This window comes from Hemiscyllium ocellatum, chromosome 5, assembly GCF_020745735.1.
Source record: "Hemiscyllium ocellatum isolate sHemOce1 chromosome 5, sHemOce1.pat.X.cur, whole genome shotgun sequence".
Classification (NCBI taxonomy): Eukaryota; Metazoa; Chordata; class Chondrichthyes; order Orectolobiformes; family Hemiscylliidae; genus Hemiscyllium; species Hemiscyllium ocellatum.
The window spans coordinates 98,666,024-98,687,469 of NC_083405.1; the positions used below are offsets into that span (position 1 = coordinate 98,666,024).

Consider the following 21,446-nt stretch of genomic DNA (forward strand, 5'->3'; position numbering starts at 1 on the left):
TTCGGGCTGTTATAAAACTGACACACATTGTTTTCAAATGAAAAAATATTCATGGTACAATTTGTTCAGGCATGCATTCCCAAGCCCCTTCGCCGGGGATGGGACAAACCGGTAAAAATGGCGCTGTTTTTGAGCCGTTGGTGCGCGTGGAATAAGCAAAGCGGGTTCGCGAGCTGCCTGTTCAACGGTCGCCGGGACTATGAGATCCCTTCAGCCAGCCTTTTGCTGGCTCGCAGCGTCTGTCAACGGCACGGTCTGTTGAAGGCAAGGAAGGAGCCGAAGGACAAGGTGCGAGGCCCGAGGGGGTGAGAAGAAGGTCACCCTGCCCAGCGTTAACCAATTGTCAAAACTCCTTAGTATAACCTTGGCAGAAATGCTTATCGGGATGTGGACGCGTTTCTGTTTGGCGTAGAATCGTAATTGTCGTTACAATGTAACTCATTCGGTCTGTCATTATCTGTTCAGGTACTGTACTACTACAACAGCAACAACAGCTCAGCTAGTTCCCGGCTCCTTTCCCCTGGAATACTGTAGACCTATTTCTCCTTCATCAGGTGCTTATCCATTTCCCTTTTCAAAACCTCGATTGAACCTACGAACACCCTACTCTCTGGCAGGGCATTTCAGATCCTAACTACTCGCTGGACTAAGGATTTAAAATCCCTCCTGTCACTGTGGGATTTTCCCGTTCGTTCAAGTTCAGTGGGTTTATTTCTAATGCTTTAGCAATGGGAACAGTTTCTACTTCACTATTTAGATCCTTCATGACTTGCTCTGAAACCTCCTCTTCACCTTCTCTCAAGAGAACACATGCGTGTAACTCTGTGCTTCATTGAGTCAAAGTGAATGCCTCAGATTTTGTGTGATCCCAGTATTAAAATTTGGGGTGTTTGAAAAGCATTAATCAGGGAGGAAGGTGTGGAAAAGAGGCCATCTAAGTGTTGATGGAGTCGTAGACTCATACAGCATGGAAACTCCACACAGTCAGTCGCCTGAGGTGGGAATTGAACCCAGGTCCCTGGTGCTGTGAGGCAGCAGCGCTAACCACTGTGCCACCCAAAAATCTTTTCTGCAACCTCATGTTTAACAATGTCCTTCCTAAAGAAGAGCAATGAGAGTTTTACAGTGTTTTAAACGTGGCTTCACCATTGTACAACCACAACATAACATCCCAACTCCTTTTATACTGTGTTCTGACTTATGAAGGCAAGCGTGCCAAATGCTTTCTTTGCCATCCTGTCTATCTGATTCCACTTTCAAGGAACTATGCACCTGGATCTTTAGGTCTTTGTTGTTTGGCAACACTCCCCAGGGTCCTACCATCAACTGTTTAAGTCTTTCTCTGATTTGCCTTGCTAAAATGCAACATCTTGCATGTATCTAAATGAAACTCGTTCTGCCACCCTTCTACTCTTTTAAACAAAAAGGTCAAGCCCCACCCCTATCAGACACTCCTGGGCTAAGAACAGCACTGAGTTAAGCCCTTTTTTAAAAAAAAGTTCAAGTTTTCTTGTTTTTTTTAACCAAAATGAAACTCCAGTGACTCTGAAAAAAGATAAAATCTAAAATAAACAAAACATGGCTTTTCTCAATTCTGCCTGCACTAACAAATGTTGGTGTAGGGACAATAAGGGGTCAAAATGTGGAATAAATATTTCTTGATAAAATAACAATACCCATGGCTCTTCGGGGGTTCAAAATTGAAACAAAGAGAAAATAAGACAACCCTCTTTTTCGGGCATTAACCCAAACACATACCCAACTCAAAAAGCAAAATAGAACTCATCTGCTACTCCTCAGTCCATTGTCCCATCTGATCAAGGTCCTGTTGTATTCTGAGATAATGAGTTGATGAAAGGACAGTGTTTCTTCCAAAAAGCTGAACAACTGACCAATTCTGTTTTTTTTTCTCAACAATCAGAATTCAGTGGATCTTACGTACACTAACAAAAAGCCAGGGGTTTAAGGGGCCTTGCAGTTGTTGTTCCACAATAGCCATTGGTGCCTCAGAGTCATGGAACATAGAAGTGTACAGCACAGGAATGGGCTGTTTAGCTCACAATGTTGTGCTGAACACGAGACCAAATTAAACTAATCCCTTCTATCTGTGCTTTGTCTGTAACTCTCCATTCCTTGCATATTCATGTGCTTATCCAAAAGTCCCTTAAATGCCCCAATCATATCTGCCTTCACCAAAACCACTGGCAGCATGAACCAGACTCCCACCACTCTCTGTTTCAAAAAAAACTTACCCCTTACATCTCCCTTGGATGTATGCCCTTTTAGAATTAAACACTTCAACTCTGGGGGAAAAGATTCTGACCATCAACTTGATCTATGCGTCTCATAATTTTTCCAGACTTCTATCAAGTCTCCCCTCAGCCCTGACATTTCAGAGAAAACAACCTGAGTTCCTCAGTTTCGCCTTGTAGCTCATGCCCTCTAATAAAGAACAAAGAAAATTTACAGCCCAGGAACGGGCCCTTTGGCCCTCCGAGCCTGAGCCAATGCAAATCTACTGTCTAAACCTGCCGCCCAATTCCTAAGTAACGAGACTGGTTGGGATATCTGGTCGGCATGGACGGGTTGGACCGAAGACTCTGTTTCCATGCTGTACATCTCTATGACTCTGTACCCCTCTGCTCCCCACCTACTCGTGCATTTGTCCAGACGCATCTTAAGTGAATCTACTGTGCCTGCCTCTACCACCTCTGCTGACAATGTGTTCCAGAGACCCACCGCCCTCTGTGTAAACTATTTGCTGTGTGTATCCCCCTTAAACTTTCACCTCTCACCTTGAAAGCATGACCTCTCGTTATTGAATCCTTCATTCTGGGAAAAAGCTTATCTCTATCTGTCTATACCCTTCATGATTTTGTAAACCTCAATTAGGTACCCCCTCAGTCTCCTTTTTTTTCTAATGAAAACAAACTTAACCTACTCAATCCCTTTTCAGAACCAGTACCTTCTATAACAGGCAACATCCTTGTAAACCTTCTCTGCACCCTCTCCAAAGTATCCACGTCCTTTTGGTAATGTGGCGCCCAGAACTCTACACAGTATTCTAAATGCGGCCGAACCAATGTCATTTACAATTTTAACATGACCTGCCAGCTCCTATACTCAATACCCTGTCCGATGAAGGCAAGCATACCATATGCCTTCTTGACCAACCTATCCACCTGTGCAGCAACCTTCAAGGTATAATGGACCTGTACTCCCAGATCTCTCTGCTCATCAACTTTTCCCAAGGCTCTTCCGTTCATTGAATAATTCTATCTAGAATTAGACTTGCCTAAATGCATCTCCTCATATTTGCCTGGATTGAACTCCATCTGCCACTTTTCTGCCAACTCTCCAGTCTATCTATATTCTTCTGGATTCTTTGACAGTCCCTTATGCTTTCTGCTACTCCACCAATCTTCATGTCATCTGCAAACTTGCTGATCATACTAAAAATGCCCTCTTCCAGGTCATCTATGTATATCACATACAATAGTGGCCTCAGCATTGAACCCTATGGAACACCACTGGTCACCTTTCTCCATTTTGAGAAACTCCCTTCAACTACTACACTCTGTCTCCTGTTGCTTGCTCAACCAGTTCTTTATCCACCTAGCTAGAACACCCTGCATGTCATTTGACTTCACTTTCTCCATTAGTTTACCATGGTGAACCTTATCCGAAGCCTTATTAAAGTCCATGTATATGACTTCAACAAACCTTCCTTCATCTATCAACTTGGTCACTTCCATAAAAAACTCTTAGGTTAGTAAGGCATGATCTCCCCTGCACAAAGCCATGTTGCCTATTACTGATCAGCGCAGCAGGTCAGGCAGCATCCAAGGAGCAGGAGAATCGACGTTTCAGGCATGAGCTCTTCTTCAAGAATTCTGAAGAAGGGCTCATCCCAGAAACGTCGATTCTCCTGCTCCTTGGATGCTGCCTGACCTGCTGTGCTTTTCCAGCAACACATTTTCAGCTCTGATCTCCAGCATCTGCAGTCCTCACTTGCTCCTATTACTGATAAGCCCATTATTTTCTAAATATAAATAGATTCTATCCCTCAGTACCTTCTCCAGCAACTTTCCCACCACTGATGTCAGGTTCACTGGTCTGTAGTTACCCGGAATATCCCTACTACCTTTCTTGTACAGGGAGACAACATGAACAATCTACCAGTCCTCTGGCACCTCACCTGTATTTAAGGATGCCACAAAGATATCTGTCAGGGCCTCAGCTATTTCCTCCCTCGCCTCCCTAAGCAACCCGGGATATATCCCATCCGGTCCTGGGGATTTGTCCACCTTAATAACGTCTCGCCTACCCAACACATCTTCCCTACTTATGTTAATGTGATCCAGACTAATCAAACTTCTATCTCTAATCTTAACATTCATCATGTTCCTCTCCTCAGTGAACACTAATGCAAAGTAACTCATTCAGAATCTCCCCCAGGTTCGACACATAGCCTTTCCTCGTTATTCTTTAGTGGACCAATCCTTTTTCTAGTTACCTGCTTGCTTATATAAGAACAAAATGCTTTGGGATTATCTGGATTACCAGGCAGCATCCTGGTAAACCTCTTCTATACCCTCATCAAAGCCTCCACATCCTTCCTGTAGTGTGGTGACCAGAATTGAACAGAATGCTGTGTGGCTTAACCAAAGTCTTATAAAGCTGCAAATGTGTTGCTGGTTAAAGCACAGCAGGTTAGGCAGCATCCAAGGAATAGGAAATTCAACGTTTTGGGCATAAGCACTTCATTAGGCTGGAGTGGGGTGGGGACGGAGAGGTCAGGAAGAAGATTGCAGGTTAGGAGGGCGGTGCTGAGTTGAGGGAACTGACTGAGACAAGGTGGGGGGAGGAGAAATGAGGAAACTGGAGAAATCTGAGTTCATTCCTTGTGGTTGGAGGGTTCCCAGGCGGAAGATGAGGCGCTCCTCCTCCAGTCGTCGTGTTGTTATGTTCTGCCGGTGGAGGAGTCCAAGGACCTGCATGTCCTCGGTGGAGTGGGAGGGAGAGTTAAAGTGTTGAGCCACGGGGTGGTTGTGTTGGTTCGTCCGGGTGTCCCAGAGGTGTTCTCTGAAGCGTTCCGCAAGTAAGCGGCCCGTCTCCCCAATATAGAGGAGGCCACATGAAGGGCTTATGCCCGAAACGTCGAATTTCCTATTCCTTGGATGCTGCCTAACCTGCTGTGCTTTAACCAGCAACACATTTTCAGCTCTGATCTCCAGCATCTGCAGACCTCATTTTTTACCCTCTTATAAAGCTGCAACAAGATTTCCTGACTCTTGTCTCAATTTTCCGACCATTAAAGACAAATATTCCCTATGCCTTCCTTAGCACTCTATCTACTTGTGTGGCCATTTTCAGGGAGCTACAGACTTGAACCCCTAAGATTCCTCTGTACATCAATGCTGTTCAAGGTCCTGTGGTTAACTGTATACATTTCCTTAACATTTCCCAAAATGCAGGATCTTTCACTTGCCCAGATTAAACTCCGGCTACCATTGTTTTACTTGCAATTTTTTAATTAGATCATTGTGCAAGACTGAAGAAAAGCTATCTGTAAAGATAGAGCGTGGAAGATCTTGTGTTCTTAAATGTCTTTCTAGTATTTTGAAATCGGTGTTGGATTTTATTTTCTCATACAGGAGCAGTACTTACATAGAAGAATGTGTTTAAACACACTAGCTTACAAGAAGCCAAATTGTTTTTGGAGGTAAGAACTCTTGGAGAATCTGACTGTGCAAGGCACTTTGCTGACTATACTATTAATGTATGTGCAATTTGTAGAAGAGATACAATGTGAAGCGGTTTGCCATTTCAGAATAGTTAAGAGTCATTGTCTTTGTTAATCTGAAGTCACGTATATGCCAGACAATGGAAGGAAGGCAAATTTCCTTTTTTTAAATGAAAAACTAGTAAATGTTCTATACCTGAAGTCCCTACTATTGAAGAAGGGTAAGGGCAGCGGACCCATGGGAACACTGCTAAGTTATACACCATGCTGACTCGGAACCATATTGCTGTTTCTTCACTGTCACTAGTTTAAAACTTTCCTGAGCTGTATTTTTGATGTACCAACCAATCTGTCACACCTTTTATCAAGGGAAATTTAGAATGGGCAATAAATGCAATAAATGGCAATGGTCACATCCTATTAATAAGCAGGTGAAAAACTCCTTTATTTTAGCAGCAATACCTGCTCTTCCATTTTGCATGATTAGAATCATTCCATTTGGAATTATTTTGCTGAACAATGGAGAAAATCTAAAATCTTTAAGTGTTTGCTTACGTGAAAACTTATGAATTTAGTGCCCATAGATGTAATTGTTGTTAAAACTAGATATGTCAACAGCACTGTTAATTTGTCTGTTGATATTTGATTTGAGTATGTGGTCTGTGGTTGCAAGTTTTAGTAGTCCTTTGTTCTGATAGTAGTAATTTTACAGGCAGTCCCATACTTATTTATGCAATCCCATACAGAAGGGTATGAATATTATTTTAAGGATCCAATTTGCTATATTTCCCCTAGTTTACAGACAGCCACTTTGCAATGTCCTGTATTATATTCTGACTTGCTTACAAATTGATTTACAAATGTACTCGAGTACAGAACCCTGTTGCAAACTTGAGGACTACATGTAGTTTTCCAAGCTTCTTAAATTTTTTTTAATTAGAATTCAATACTGGATATGGCTGACCTCAAAATTCCATAGTATTTACAATGAAATATTGGGGTAGAGAAAAAGCCAACTTTTTTTTAATATTCAATGGACATGTAGATACTTTCTATTGGAAAAAAACGTCATGATTAAAGTTCCAATGTATTAAGTAATCAATTTTCATTAAAGACTAGTGTGTATGCTTGTTACAATATTTTTGTTCACAGTTTAATTTGATATTAACACTTGAAGTGTTGACCGTGTTGAGTTGAGAAGTTTTTTTTCACAAAAGATATTTGGCTTTTTAGGGAAAGGTATGGAGTACGAAAACAAAGTTATGCCAAACTCTTATAAATCACAGGTCAGGGTCCAGCTGTAGTATTGTGCCCAACTTTGGGCACTGTTCTTTAGGAAGAGTGGATTACTTGGAGAGTATGGACATTGTCTTCCTTTTTAAAAGGGACTCAGCAGACTTGATGTCAAAATCATGACATGCTTCCTTAGTAGGGAAAAACTGGTTGAAGTGGCAGAAGGATCTGCAACCAGAAGATAAATGTTTAAGATAATTGCGAAAGAAATTATGCTGGTGAGGAGCCTTTTTACAGCAACCGATTATAATCTGGAATAGTTTCATAGTAATTGAAGTAAGATAGGCCATTTGGCCTGTCGAGCTGCTCTGCCATTTATTAAGGTCATGGCTGATCTTCCCATCGTCTCAGCTCCTCCTACCTTCTTTATCCCCATAACCCCTAATTCCCCTACCATGCAAAAACCCAACCAAATGTGTCTTGAATATACTTAATGAAGATGCCTTTACTGCTTCCTTGGGCAGAGAATTCCATACACTCACTACTCGTAGTTGTGGGGATTTTAGCCGAGCTGGGAAGTTGATTTGTAGATGTTTCGTCCCCTGTCTAGGCGACATCCACAGTGCTTTGGAGCCTCCTGTGAAATGCTGCAGTACTGTTTCTTCTGGAATTTATTTGGTTCAGTTCCTTTTGACATCCCATTTTATGGGCAGCACGGTGGCACAGTGGTTAGCACTGCTTCCTCACAGCGCCCGAGTCCTGGGTTCAATTCCTGCCTCTGTGTAAACTCCCTGTAGCTGCATGGGTTTCCTCAGAGTGCTCCGGTTGCCTCCCACAATCCAGAAATGTGCAGGTTAGGTGAATTGGCCATGCTAAATTGCCCATAGTGTTAGGTGAATGGGTAAATGTAGGAGAATGGGTATGGTTGGGTCAGAGGGTCAGTGTGGACTTGTTGGGCCGAAGGGTCTGTTTCCACACTGTAAGTAATCTAAATCTAAAATCCTTGTATGAATCTGAGTTGTTCTTAGTGCTTAGGCAATTGGCACAGGATTAGCGTTTCCTTGCTTGTCTTAGCATATTTCACCGTAGGTGTTTAAGGTTTGTGTAAAGATTTGTAGCTCTGGTGCTGGTTGTCTTCGTTGTGGATATGTTTCTGAGCTGGTTGCAGATTCACTACTCTCTGGGAAAAGCAGTTCCTTCTCACCTCTGTCCTAAATCTACTCCGTTAATCTTGAGGCCATGTCTTCTAGTCCTAGTCTTGCCCACCAGTGGAAACAACTTGCCTGCCTCTGTTATCTATCCCTTTCATAATTTTGTATATTTCTATAAGATCCCCTCTCATTCTTCTAAATTCTATAGTCCCAGGCTGTTCAACTCTCCTCGTACAGTAACCCCCTCATCTCCAGAATCAATCTGGTGAACCTCCTCAGCACTGCCTCCAAAGCCGGTATTTATAGTGGTCTGTCCTTGCCGCTTCCGGGTGTCAGTTTCAGCTGTCCGCTGTAGTGGTTGGTGATCCCGTGGGTGTTCCGTTGATTTGTTCGTATCACCAATCTCGGGACTCATGGCAGAGGCAGTTATGCAAAGGTTAGAACAAACAGCCCTACCACAAATTCAACCCAAACTCTGGGTCAGATATGTCGATGACACGTTTGTAATCATCAAAAACAAGGAAATAGAAAAAAAACACACCGGATCATCAACGCCACACTCACAGGAATCCGATTCACGAGAGAAGAAGAAAAGGATAGCCAACTCCCATTCCTAGACGTGATAGTACAGAGAACACCGAACAGAGAATTCACCACAAGGGTACACAGGAAAACACCACACACAGACCAAGTCCTAAACTATGAAAGTAACCACCCCAACACACACAAACGAAGCTGCATCAGGACACTATTCAAAAGGGCCACAACACACTGCAGTACACCAGAACTGCAAAAAGAGGAAGAGGAACACCTATACAAGGTATTCGCCAAAAACGGATACCCGCGCGACTTTATCAACAGATGCCTAAGAGACAGACCACGGAACGAGGACATGCCACAACCAAAAGGACTAGCCACACTACCATACATCAGGAGCATTTCAGAACTGACAGCCAGACTACTGCGACCCTTAGGACTCATAACGGCACACAAACCAACAGCCACGCTCAGACAACAACCCACTAGAACAAAGGACCCGATACCCAACATGAGCAAAACTAATGTAGTTTACAAAATACCATGCAAGGACTGCACAAAACACTATGTAGGACAAACAGGAAGACAGCTAACAATCCGCATACATGAACATCAACTAGCCACGAAACGACACGACCAGCTATCCCTAGTAGCCACACACGCAGACAACAAGCAACATGAATTCGACTGGGAAAACACTACTATCATAGGACCAGCCAGACAGAGAACAGCCAGGGAATTCCTAGAGGCATGGCATTCATCCACAAACTCCATCAACAAACACATCGACCTGGACCCAATATACTAACCACTACAGTGGACAGCTGAAACTGACACCCGAAAGCGGCAAGGACAGACCACTATAAATACCGGAAGAAACATCAAAGAAGCGCTTCGCAGGAGGCTCCAGAGCACTGATGATGTCGCCTAGCCAGGGGACGAAACGTTTGCAACAAAAACTTCCAGCTCGGCGAACAGAACCACAACAACGAGCACCCGAGCTACAAATCTTCGCACAAACCTTGAAAGTATTTTAATTCCTCACTTGTTTGATCAAGTTTGCATTATATAATATTGTGCATTATAAATTATTCAAAAATAACTCAGAACTACAGTGACACCCAGAATGTTAGTACCTCACTTAATGTTGAACTAGTGTTTTATTTAAGCTCAAAACTTCCTTTAATCATGTACTCTGTGACCCATTTAATAACACCCAGGTTCCCTTGCTCCTTCACACATGAAGATTTGTACTCTTTTTAGTTTATTTTGTCTCTGTTTTTCCTAGTAAAATGAGTTGTTTCTCATTTGTCTGCATTGAACTTCATCTGTCTTTGCCCATTCCATCAAGTTGTCCATGTGTTTTTGAAGGCTATATTCTCTTTCTCATAAGTTACTACTTGGGCATTGTAAACTATTGGGAAATGAACTAGATAATTGTGAATTTGGGGGGGAAGAGATGAGGAGGAGAGATCGGAATAGGATTAATTAGTTATTTCGAAGACCTGGTAAGATGGGCTCAATGGCCTCCTCCCATGCTGCATTATTCCATGATTCTATAAACACAAGTCTGGTTGCATTATGAAATTTTCAGTGTTCTAATGTTGACAGATAACCACATATTTAAAAGGCATGTTGAAAAAGGAAAGATTGTTATATTTTCTTCAAAACATAAAATCACTGGATATTTTGAAATTCATTTCAATTAACTTTTTATATACAGAAGCCACTAACACCAAAGTTGACTCTCTCTTGTTTTGGAAGTCCATCCAGATTTATGTACACGACTAGAACTAAATGCTGTCGCAACCAGGTGTATAGTGACAAACAGCAAAAAAGCCCCTACGTATTGGCTCAGAATGATCTGAAGAATCTATATGCTGAAATCAGGCAGGTACGCCAGTCTTTCATTTTCTGCTAGCCGAAGTTTTCATTTTCACAACTACAGAAGCTTTCAAAACTGGGTAATGGCAGAAATATTGTTAGGTTCTCTTCCCAAGGTTTCACACACGAAATGTAATTCTCACACACCACCAACTTCTGTAAGCAGTTATAGTTGATTAAAGGTTATACAACCTTTGATCGTGTGAAAGAGTCAAAATGAGGCCTTGAATAAGAAAAACACATCCCCATTATACAGGTCAGTTGGTAATGCTTACAGGTATACTCCACAGGTAGTATGAGGTCATCTGTAGAAATAAATATAAAAGCCCTAATCCTGGGGAATCGTTATGCAGATGATTTCCTGACTCCTCAATTTCTAAGACAATGTAGGTGTGATATGTCCTAGCTTTGGAGCAGCCCTGCAAACGAGTTCTGGCTCAGCTATTTCCCCACACAGTCTAGGTGTGATATGCTTCAGTATCAGGGATTATCATGCAAGTGAACCTGATTGGCTGGGGGATGGCTATGAAAGTGTTTCTGAATGGAAGGGACTGAATGAGAGTTTAATTTGATAATAGTAGAAATGACTGTCTAAATGAAGTGGGAGTCATCCGCATTCCTACATGAATGTAATCCCCAACTGCTGCTGGAGGAAGACAGTGCTGTTTAACCCTTCAATATTACATTAATGTCCAGAGAGAGTCCAATTTAATCTTTTAACATTACAGTATAATGTTTTATCTATTAAATGTTACCACTTCAACTGGGATACCATGTCCATTAATGATAGGTCACATCAAAAACTGCAACCCTTTTTGATACAATGTTTAATCTTCACTTTAAAAGTTGAGATCCCGCAATGCATAAAAGACATTAAGCTAGGAGAATACAAGTTTCTTACCTTCAGTTGCCCAACTTGGAAAGCCATTTCACAAGTTGATGGCTTTGCATCGAAAATAATGAGAAACTGAGATTGACGCAGCTAATAAAAATCTAGGTTAATCTTCTCAAACAGAATTTGTCCTTGATGAGGGACAGGTGGTGGTTGATAACCAATTTGACTGATATAAATTTTTTTTGGCTTTTAAAGAGCATAATTAAGGGTTATTGAACTGGGAGCTAATCACATCATAGTTTGCAGGCAGAACTTGTCATCAATGACTAGTCACCATAATCTTTAGTTTTACAAAGTGTTCTTTTTCACACTTCAGTCCACAATCAAAAATGCAGAAAAAGGTGTGGTATTTTCATTACCTGGGAATAAACTAGTTTAGAATGTGTTTTTAAAAAATAGGATTAACGAAGGGTCACACGGTTGAGAGTAGTGATCAGACCATGATAGAATTTCAAATTCATGGGCACAGCAATTCAAGTCTTGAACTGGCATCCTCAAATAACGACAGTTTCAAAGGTGTGAAGAAAGATTTAACCAAAGTGGACTGGAAGGTCATTCGATCAGCAGTGGCAAATCAGCAAAAGAAAAAATTATTCCTATCATAAAAGGATTCTGTGAGAAGGATGGACTAGAAAAATATTCTTGTAGTGCCGAGGTAGTGTCCATACCCCTGGACAGGGAGACCTGTGTTCAAGTCCCACTTGCTCTAGAGATGTGTAATAACATCTCTGAAAAGGTTGATTAGGAAACTATGTTAAATAATTTAAAGAAGATACGCGATTAACAAAGGCAGTCAAGGAGAGCATCTAACCATAAACTGAGGCATACAAACCAATGATAATTTGCAGCATTTCTTTTAAAGAAATGATAGTGGATGATTAAAAACCTAATTAAGACAGTAAATTGATTATGAAAGTAAATTCACCAGATATGTGAAAACAAATAGGAAGGACTTTGATAGATATTTAAATAAGATTTTGATAAAGTGAGTATGGGACCCTTTGAAGGGATGAGGTAATTAATAACTGGTAACGGGGAAATGGTAGATAATAAACCAATATTTTGTCAATTTTCACAGACACTAAACTGTCCCAAAGATATCAGATGAGTAAGGTGCTAGTGGGAGGGACAGTTTTGTATCCTGTTCGATCAAGAATGATAAAGTATTTAACAAACTAATGGGACGAAAAGCAGATAAGTTGGCAGGACCTGATGGCCTGGACTTAATGGGAATGATTGCAGTGAAAATGGAGACTTTGGGCATATTCCAGAGCACATTGGATTTCAAGAAGGTTGCAGTGGATTGGAAAACTGTTAATGTAATGCCCCAGTTCAAACAAGGACAGAGACTGGTAGCGGGAAACTGTAGGCCAGTTAGCCTAACATCCGTTATTGGGAATGTTCTGAAGTCCTTATTAAGGGAGAAATGGCAAAACATTTAGACAAGCTTAACACACAGTCAACTTGGTTTTGTGAACGGAAAATCATGTTTGACAAATTTGATAGATTTTTTTTTAAGGATATAATGAGCCGAATTGATAAAGAGAAGCCAATAGATATAGTGAATTCAGAATTCCAGAAGACATTCAACAAGGTGCCATGTGGAAGGTTCTTGTGTAAAATAGGAGCGCATGATCTTGGGTTGATTTTATTAGCATGGACTGAGAATTTGTTACTATGCAGGAACCAGAGCTAAGATTAATGGGTTAGGTTGGAAAGATATAACTAGCTACAAGGGTCCGTCCTCGAGCTTCCATTATTTATTATTGCTATAATGACTTAGAGTATAACATATCTAAATTTGCAACTGATACAAAAATAGTTGAGGGCGTGTTGTGATGATTACGTAAGGAATCTGCAAAAACCTGGCAGATGGAGTTTCACGAAGGAAATTGAGAGGTCATACACTTGAATGAGACAGAGAGACTCTTAAGAAAAAATAAACAGTGACACAGAGCAATTTGTGTTTTTTTATACATATAACACAAAGTTAGCTTGCAGATGCAGCAAGTACATAAGGCAAATATAATTTTGCCCTTTATTGCTAACGGGTTGGAATTTAAAATTGGAAAAGTCTTGTTATAGCCATATAGGATCTTGGTGAGACCACACCTGGAGTATTATGTACTGTTTTGGTTCCAGTGTTTTTAAAATATGTATACTGGCATTGGAGGTAGCTCAAGAAATTAGTTACATTAATTTTTTGAGATGAAGGGATTGACTCATCAAACATTAGGCCTTTATTCATCAAAATTTACAAGAATGTGGATGAACATTCATGGTTCTGAGGGGGCTTGACAGGATAGATGTTGAGAAGTTATTTCCATTTGTAGAGGAATCTTGAACAAGATTGCAGAATAACAGGGCACTCATTTGAAACTGAGATGTGAAGGTGTTTTATCTCCCAGATGGCAGTGAATATTAGAATTCTCTATCCTAGTGATTTGTGGATACATGACCATAGGAAGTATTTAAAGAGGAAATAGGTAAATCTTTGAAATATCAGGGATTTGAGTGCTATAAGGAGCTGATACAACAGAAGAGTTGAGGCTTGGGCAGATCATTCATGATATTTTAGAATGGCCGGGCTGAATGGAATAGTCGTGCTCCTATCTCTTACATTCCTATCTACCTTTCCCTAAATTCAGAGTCGACAGTTTTCAGCAGACACCAACCAATGTATGTCTGGACATGTATGTCTGGACGGTACTCTTTTGAACTTAATTTGTTCGTAATTATTAAATTCCTATTGAATTACTTTTAGCACCATAAAGACACTTTAAGTAAAAATCTGATGATCCTATTCTAATCTGCAGGTTTAGGAAATGTATTGTATCCCTGTATATGTATAATATTACCTACATTTCACCTACTTATTTATCCTGACCATTAATTCTCATTGCACAGCTAATACTAGAGATTAAATGTTGAGAAGAAACGGACAAGTGAGAGATGCAAGTACAGATTCCTTAATTTAGGGATGATACAAATGGGAGAGATTTCTGCAATCTTGATACAGCATGTTAAATATATGGGCAGAAGCTGGAGGAAAAGCAGAGTTAATGTTTCAGGTCCAGTAACCCTTGTTCAGAACATTAGCCTGGGATTCTGGATTACTTATCCAGTGATGTTAGCAACATACCACCATCTGTCTCCCCAAAATGCATTGACTAAATATCCTGGGTCTGTCTGTAATTTTTTTTAAACATTTGTTCATGAGATTTGAAATCTTATTCATGATCTGACTACTCTCTAGTTGCGAAGAAAGTAGCAAAAGTCTGGAGTCATGTTTAGGCCAGATTGGTAAGGCTGGTAGATTTTCTTTCCTAAAGGACATTAGTGAACCAGATGGGTTTTGCCACAGTGGTCACCATGAGGCCAGCATTTTTTTTTAAATCCCAGATTTTTAAAATTGAATTCAGATTTTACCATCCTCCATGATGCAATTGAAACCCATGTCCCAAGAACATGAAACAAAAATATCCAAAGAACACCAGATGCTGGAAGTCTGAAACAAAAACTGAAATTGCTGGAAAAACAAATCTGGCAGTATCTGTGGAGAGAAAGCAAAGTTAATATTTCAGGTCCAGTAATCCTGCTTCAGAACATTAGCCTGGGATTCTGTATTACTGATGAATGGCTTTTGCCTGAAACATTGATTCTCCTGCTCCTTGGATGCTGCCTGATCTGCTGTGCTTTTCCAGCACTACACTCTCAATTCTGGACAACTTGTCCAGTGACATTAGCACCATGCCACCATATCCCCACTATACATTGACTAAATATCCTGTTAAGCTGGGCAAAACTGCACTCTTTCCTACTGAATGTAGAACAATTCTGCATATTGCAAAAGATAAAGCAAGAAAGTGGGGGAGGAAGAGTATGGCAAGCATTTAGTTTGTGATCTTGCAAGTTAATGCTTAGTAGTTTGGATAATTAATCCTCTACGATACAAGCACGTTTATCCAGTCTGTTCTTTTTCTTATGATTGCTCATTAGTTATTAATGTGTAAAACACCTTTTTTTTTTCTGCGATTTAACTCTTTAAATGACCTTTCAGCTATTAGCAGTTTCTTCAGACCTGAAGGCAATTTGCGATTATTACTTTGATGGAAAAGGGAAGGCTTTTCGGCCAATGATTGTGGTATTAATGGCAAAAGCGTGCAATCTCCACCATGGCAAGAACGGGTGAGTGAAGTAAGTTTTGTAAACTGTTAGCTGAAATAAAAAAACTTTTGAGTAAACCTGAGAAGTATGGGATGGAAAGCAAGTGAAGATGGTTGGGCTTAGAACATTATGCTGAGGAACTCCTGCACGGGTGTCATCTGAGCTCGAGGACTGACCTTCAACAACCACAATCATCATCATCCTGTGTGCCAGACATGACTTCAACTTGTGGAGACTTCTCCCTAATTCCCATTGACTTCCATTTTGTGGAACTCATTGACATCACCGACTGTCGAATGTGGCATTGTTGTCAAAGTCATTCACCTCCCCTCTGGAATTCAGCTCTTTTTCTTTCTGCCCTCGTTTGAACCAAGGCTGTAATAAGTTATGAATGCAAGCATTTCTGCCCACTGCTATTTTAAAGTCATTCGTATACTCATAAGCACAAAAGTAAATACAGGTACACATTCCTTTATCCAAAACGCTCGGGACCAGCTGGTTTCAGAATTCAGAACTTTTTAAATTTGAGAATAAGTGACAGTTCAATGGTGAAATTGTAAAAAATCTTATCGAACAGCAGACTCGCTGAGTTTCGGACCCTGAGACAGAATTGAGGTCTACCAGTGCTGAGCCACCCATCCCCCCCCTCCCCCACTACGTCACATATGAGTGACACGCATCGAGTGGGTGTGGAGTTGGGTTAACTGTTTGCACACCAAATAACCTTGTTAATGAGATTAATACTTTACAAAAAACACCTTCGGATTTTGGAGCTTTTCAGATTTTGGATAAAGGTTTGTTTACCTCTACTAGTCTCCCAGCCATAGTAGTGGATTAGAGTAGTAATTGGCACGGAATGAAACATTTCAGTTCACTGAGTCCAGGCACATGCTTTATAGAACATTACAGTCATTTCCATCCTTCCCATAACCCTGCAAGTTTATTTGCCTCTGGCTTCCACTCAGTTTTCTTTTGAAAACTGCTTTCACCATAGTCATAGGCAACAAGTTCAAGGTCATATTGCGTTTTGATTTTTTAAAAAAAAACTCCCTGCATCTTACCAGGGGTAAGCCATAGGGTACAGGTCTCTGGTACAGAGTCTGTCCCTGTTGCTCAGAAGGGAAGGAGGGGAGAGAAGTAGAGCATTAGTCATTGGGGACTCCATAGTTAGGGGGACAGATAAAAGATTCTGTGGGAATGAGAGACTTGCAGTTGATGTGTTGCCTCCCAGGTGTCAGGGTCCATGATGTCTCGGATTGTGTTTTTGGGATCTTTGAAGGGGAGCAGCCCCTACTCGTGATCCACGTAGGCACCAATGAAATAGGTAGGAAAAGGGGTGGAGATGCAAGGCAGAAATTCAAGGAGCTAGGGTGGAAGCTTAGAGCTAGAACAAAGAGTTGATCTCTCTGGTTTGTTACCCATGCCACATGCTAGTGAGGCGAGGCATAGGGAAAGCAATTGAACATGTGACTACAGGGATGGTGCAGATGGGAGGGATTCAGATACCTGGATATTTTGGGCTCATTCTGGGGTAAGTAGAACCTCTACAAACAGGATAGTCTCCACCCAAACCAGAGGGGTACCAATATCTTGGGGGTGGGAGGTTTGCTCATGCTCTTGGGGAGGATTTAACTAATTCAGCAGGGTGATGGGAACCTGAATTATAGCTCCAGTGTACAGGAGGTTGAGAGTAGTCAGATCATGAATAAGATTTCAAGGTCGCAGGAGTGTACCGGCAGGCAGGAAGGTGATTTGAAATGTGTCTACTTCAATGCCAGAAGCGTCTGGAATAAGGTGGGTGAACTTTCAGCATGGTTTGGTACCTGGAATGTTTTTGTGGCAATTTTGGTGACATAGATATAGCAGGTACAGGAATGGTTGTTGCAAGTTCCAAGACTGAGATATTTCAGTAAGAACAGGGAAAGTGGTGAAAGAGGGGGAGGTGTGGCATTGTTAATCAAGGTCAGTATTACAGTGGCAGAAAGCATGTTTTTGAGGACTTGTCTACTGAGGTAGTATGGGCTGAGGTTAGAAACAGGAAAGGAAAGGTTAGGAGTTTTCTGCAGGTCTCCAAATATTTCCAGAGGTGTGATGGAAAGGATAGCAAAGATGATTCTGGATAGGAGCAAATGTAACAGGGTAGTTGTTATGGGCCCTTTAACTTTTCTAATATTGACTGGAAAAGCTATAGTTTGAATACCTTTGGATGGGTCAGTTTTTGTCCGACGTGTGCAGGATGGTTTCCTGACATAGTGTGTAGATAGGCCAACAAGAGGCGAGGCCACATTGGATTTGGTACTGGGTAATGAACTGGGCCAGGTGTTAAATTTGGAGGTAGGTGTGCACTTTGGTGATAGTGACCATAAATTGGATAAGTTTACTTTAGTGATGGAAAGGTGTAGGTATATACTGTAGTGGAAGACTTATAGCTGGGGGAAAGGCAATTATGATGTGACTAGGCAAGATTTAAGATGCATAGGATGGGGAAGGAAACTCCAGAGGAAGGGCACAATTTAGATGTGGAGCTTATTCAAGGAATAGCTACTCATGCCATTAATAATTATGTACCTGTCACACAGGGAGGAAGTGCTCGAATGAAGGAACCAAGGTTTACTAAAAAAGCTTACTCTCTTGTCAAGAGGAAGAAAGGAGGCTTATGTAAAGATGATACGTGAAGGCTCAGTTAGGGTACTTGAGTGTTACAAGTTAGCAAGGAAGGACCTAAAGAGAGAGCTAAGAAGAGCCAGGAGGGGACATGAGAAGACTTTGGCAGGTAGGGTGAAGAAAAACTCTGAAGCTTTCTATAGGTATATCAGGAATAAAATAATGACTTGAGTAAGATTAGAGCCTGTCTAGGACAGTAGTAGGAATTTGTGGGTGGAGTCCGAAGAGATAGGAGAGATGCTAAATAATATTTTTCATCCATTTTTACAAAGTGTTGAGAATACTGAGATACAGGAATTGAGGTTCATTGAGATGTTAGCAATTCTGGAAATTGTGAAAATAGATAAGTCTCCTGGCTGGATGGGATTTATCCTTGGATTCTCTGGGAAGCCAGGGAGATTGCGGAGCCTTTGGCTTTGATCTTTATATCTTCATTGTCTATAGGAATAGTACCAGAAGACTGGAGGATAGCAAATATTGTATTCTTCAAAAAGGGGAGTAGAGACAACCCTGGTAAATATAGATCAAAGAGCCTTCCTTCATTTGTGGGTGAAGTGTCAGAAAGGATTCTGAGATCGGAATAAGTTGATTTGGGATAGTCAACATGGTTTTTGTGAAGGGTATGTCATGCCTCACAAACCTTATTGAGTTCTTTGAGAATGTGACCAAACAGGTGGATGAGGTATACATGGATTTCAGTAAAGCGTTTGATAAGATTCCCCATGGCAGAAATTGGCAAGCTTCTGAAAGAAGACATTGGGTGGTGGTTGATGGGAAGTGTTCATCCTCGAGTTCAGTTACTAGTGGTGTACCACAAGGGTCTGTTTTGGGGCCATTGCTGTTTGTCATTTTTATAAATGACCTGAATGAAGGCATAGAAGGAAGAGATAGTAAATTTGCGGATGACACTCAAGTCGGTGGAGTTGTGGACAGTCGGAAGGATGTTGTAGGTTACAGAGAAGAAGTGGCAAAATGGAGTTTAATGAGGAAAAGTGTGAGGTGATTCACTTCGGAAGGAGCAATAGGAATGCAGATTACTGGGCTAATGGTGAGATTCTTGGTAGTGTAGGTGAGCAGAGAGATCTACATCATGTACATAGATCCCTGAAAGTTGCCACCCAGGTTGATAGGGTTGTGAAGAAGGCATATAGTATGTTAGCTTTTATTAGTAGAGGGATTGAGTTTCAGAGCCATGAGGTCATGGTGCAGCTGTACTTGGAGGATTGCATACAGTTCTGGCCATCGCATTATAGGAAGGATGTGGAAGCATTGGGAAGGGTGTAGAGGAGATTTATTAGGATGTTGCCTGGTATGAAGGGAAGGTCTTATGAGAAAACACTGAGGGAATTGAGGCTGTTTTCATTCGAGAGAAGAAGGTTGAGAGGTGACTTAATTGAGACATACTAGATGATCAGAGGATTAGAGAGGGTGGACACTGAGAGCCTTTTTCCTCTGGTGGCGATGGCTAGCATGAGGAGACGTAGTTTTAAATTGAGGGGTGATAGATGTAGGACAGATGTCAGAGGTAGGTTCTTTACTCAGCAGTAAGGGTGTGGAATGCCCTGCCACAACAGTAACAGAATCGCCAACTTTAAGGGCATTTAAATGGTCATTGGATAAATATGTAGATAATAATGGAATAGTGTAGGTTAGATGGGCTTCAGATTGGTTTCATAGATCGGCACAGTATTGAGGGCCAAAGGGCCTGTACTGAGCTGTATTGTTCTATCGCTCTGATTTTCTATGTTTGTGTGTTATTGCTCCTCTGTTCCTTCTGCCAGCATACCATATCTTACACTTCTCTGTATTAAATTCTATCTGCTACTTGTCTGTTCATTTTGCTATTCTGCAATTGGTTTCATCCTTACCGTTTGCCAGACCTTGCAAATCTGATTTAAATATTGCTGCATTCCAAAATCCAAACCTTTTTTAAATGTGCTTGTGGGATGCGGGTATTGCTGGCTGGGTCAGCATTTATTGCTGCCCTCAAGAAGCTGGTGGTGAGCTGCCTTCTTGAACTGCTGCGGTCCATGTTCTGTAAGTAGACTCACAGTACCTCTTAGGGAGGGAGTTTGAGGATTTTGACCTAACTGGCTTGGAAGGACTTGCAGGTGTTAATGCTCCCATGTATCTGCTGCCATTGTCCATCATGATAGAAGTAGTTGTGGGCTGGAATGTGGTTGTCTAAGGAGCCTTGATGTATTTCTTGTTGTTATTGAGCATCAGTGGTGGAGGGTGTGGATGTAGTGTTGATCAAGTGGGCTGCTTTGTTATGAATGGTGTCTAGTTGCTTTGATGTTCATGGAGCTGCACTCATTCAGACAAGCTGAGAGAATTCCATCACAATCCTGATTTGCACCTTCTATGATGGACAGGATTCCTAGCCATTGACCTGCTGTTGTAGCCACTATATTTATAGGATGAGTCCTGTTCAGTTTCTGGTTCAAATGTAACTTCTAGGATGTTGAGAGTCAGATAATACTATTGAATATCAAAAGAGTAATGATTATATTGTCTGTCTCTCTTATTAGAGATGGTTATCACCTAGCATTTGTGTGGTGTGAATGTTGCTCGTCACTTTTCAGCCCAAGCCTGGATATTGTCCAGGTTTTGCTTCATTTGGACGTGGACTCCTTCTGTATCAGGAGTCATACATAGTGCTAAACATTGTGCAATGATCAGTGAACATCCAATTTTGAACTTGTGGTGGTGTGGAGGTCATTGAAGCAACTGAAGATTATTGGGACTAGTATATTAGCCTGAGGAGCTCCTGCACAGATGATGAGCTCAAATGACTGACTTCGGCAACCACAACTATCTTCCTTACATGCCAGGCATGACTCCAACCTATGGAGGCTTCCACCTGATTCCCATTGACTCCTGTTTTGCTGAAACCATTGGTACCACCCACTGTCAAATGCAGCCTTGTCGTTGAAGGCATTTGCCTCATATCTGGAATTCAGTTTTTTTGCCCATGTTTGAACCAAGGTCGTAATGAGGTTTTTAAGTATCAAAAATCACTGGTCCTTACATTGACATTTGGAGATCACCAACATGTAACATTCACTAATCTGAGAAAGAACCATTTACCATTGTTCACTGTTTTCTCTTTTGCCAATTTTATCCAAACTGACACTGACCCTCCTATTGCATGAGCTTCAGTCTTGTT

At 41.3% G+C, this 21,446-nt stretch overlaps 1 protein-coding gene across 3 annotated transcripts in view; it reads left to right on the forward strand.

Moving 5' to 3' along the window:
• The first annotated feature begins 98 nt into the window (after positions 1 to 98).
• pdss1 (prenyl (decaprenyl) diphosphate synthase, subunit 1) overlaps positions 99 to 21,446 on the forward strand; it is a 39,675-nt gene continuing 18,327 nt past the window's right edge. For 2 of the 3 annotated variants that reach the window (XM_060825021.1, XM_060825020.1), the window contains exons 1-4: positions 99 to 288; positions 5,658 to 5,725; positions 10,432 to 10,561; positions 15,507 to 15,634. In XM_060825021.1, coding sequence (XP_060681004.1) covers positions 118 to 288; positions 5,658 to 5,725; positions 10,432 to 10,561; positions 15,507 to 15,634 — 497 coding nt within the window. In that variant the 5' untranslated portion in view covers positions 99 to 117. The other variant, XM_060825022.1, reaches the window with a different exon arrangement.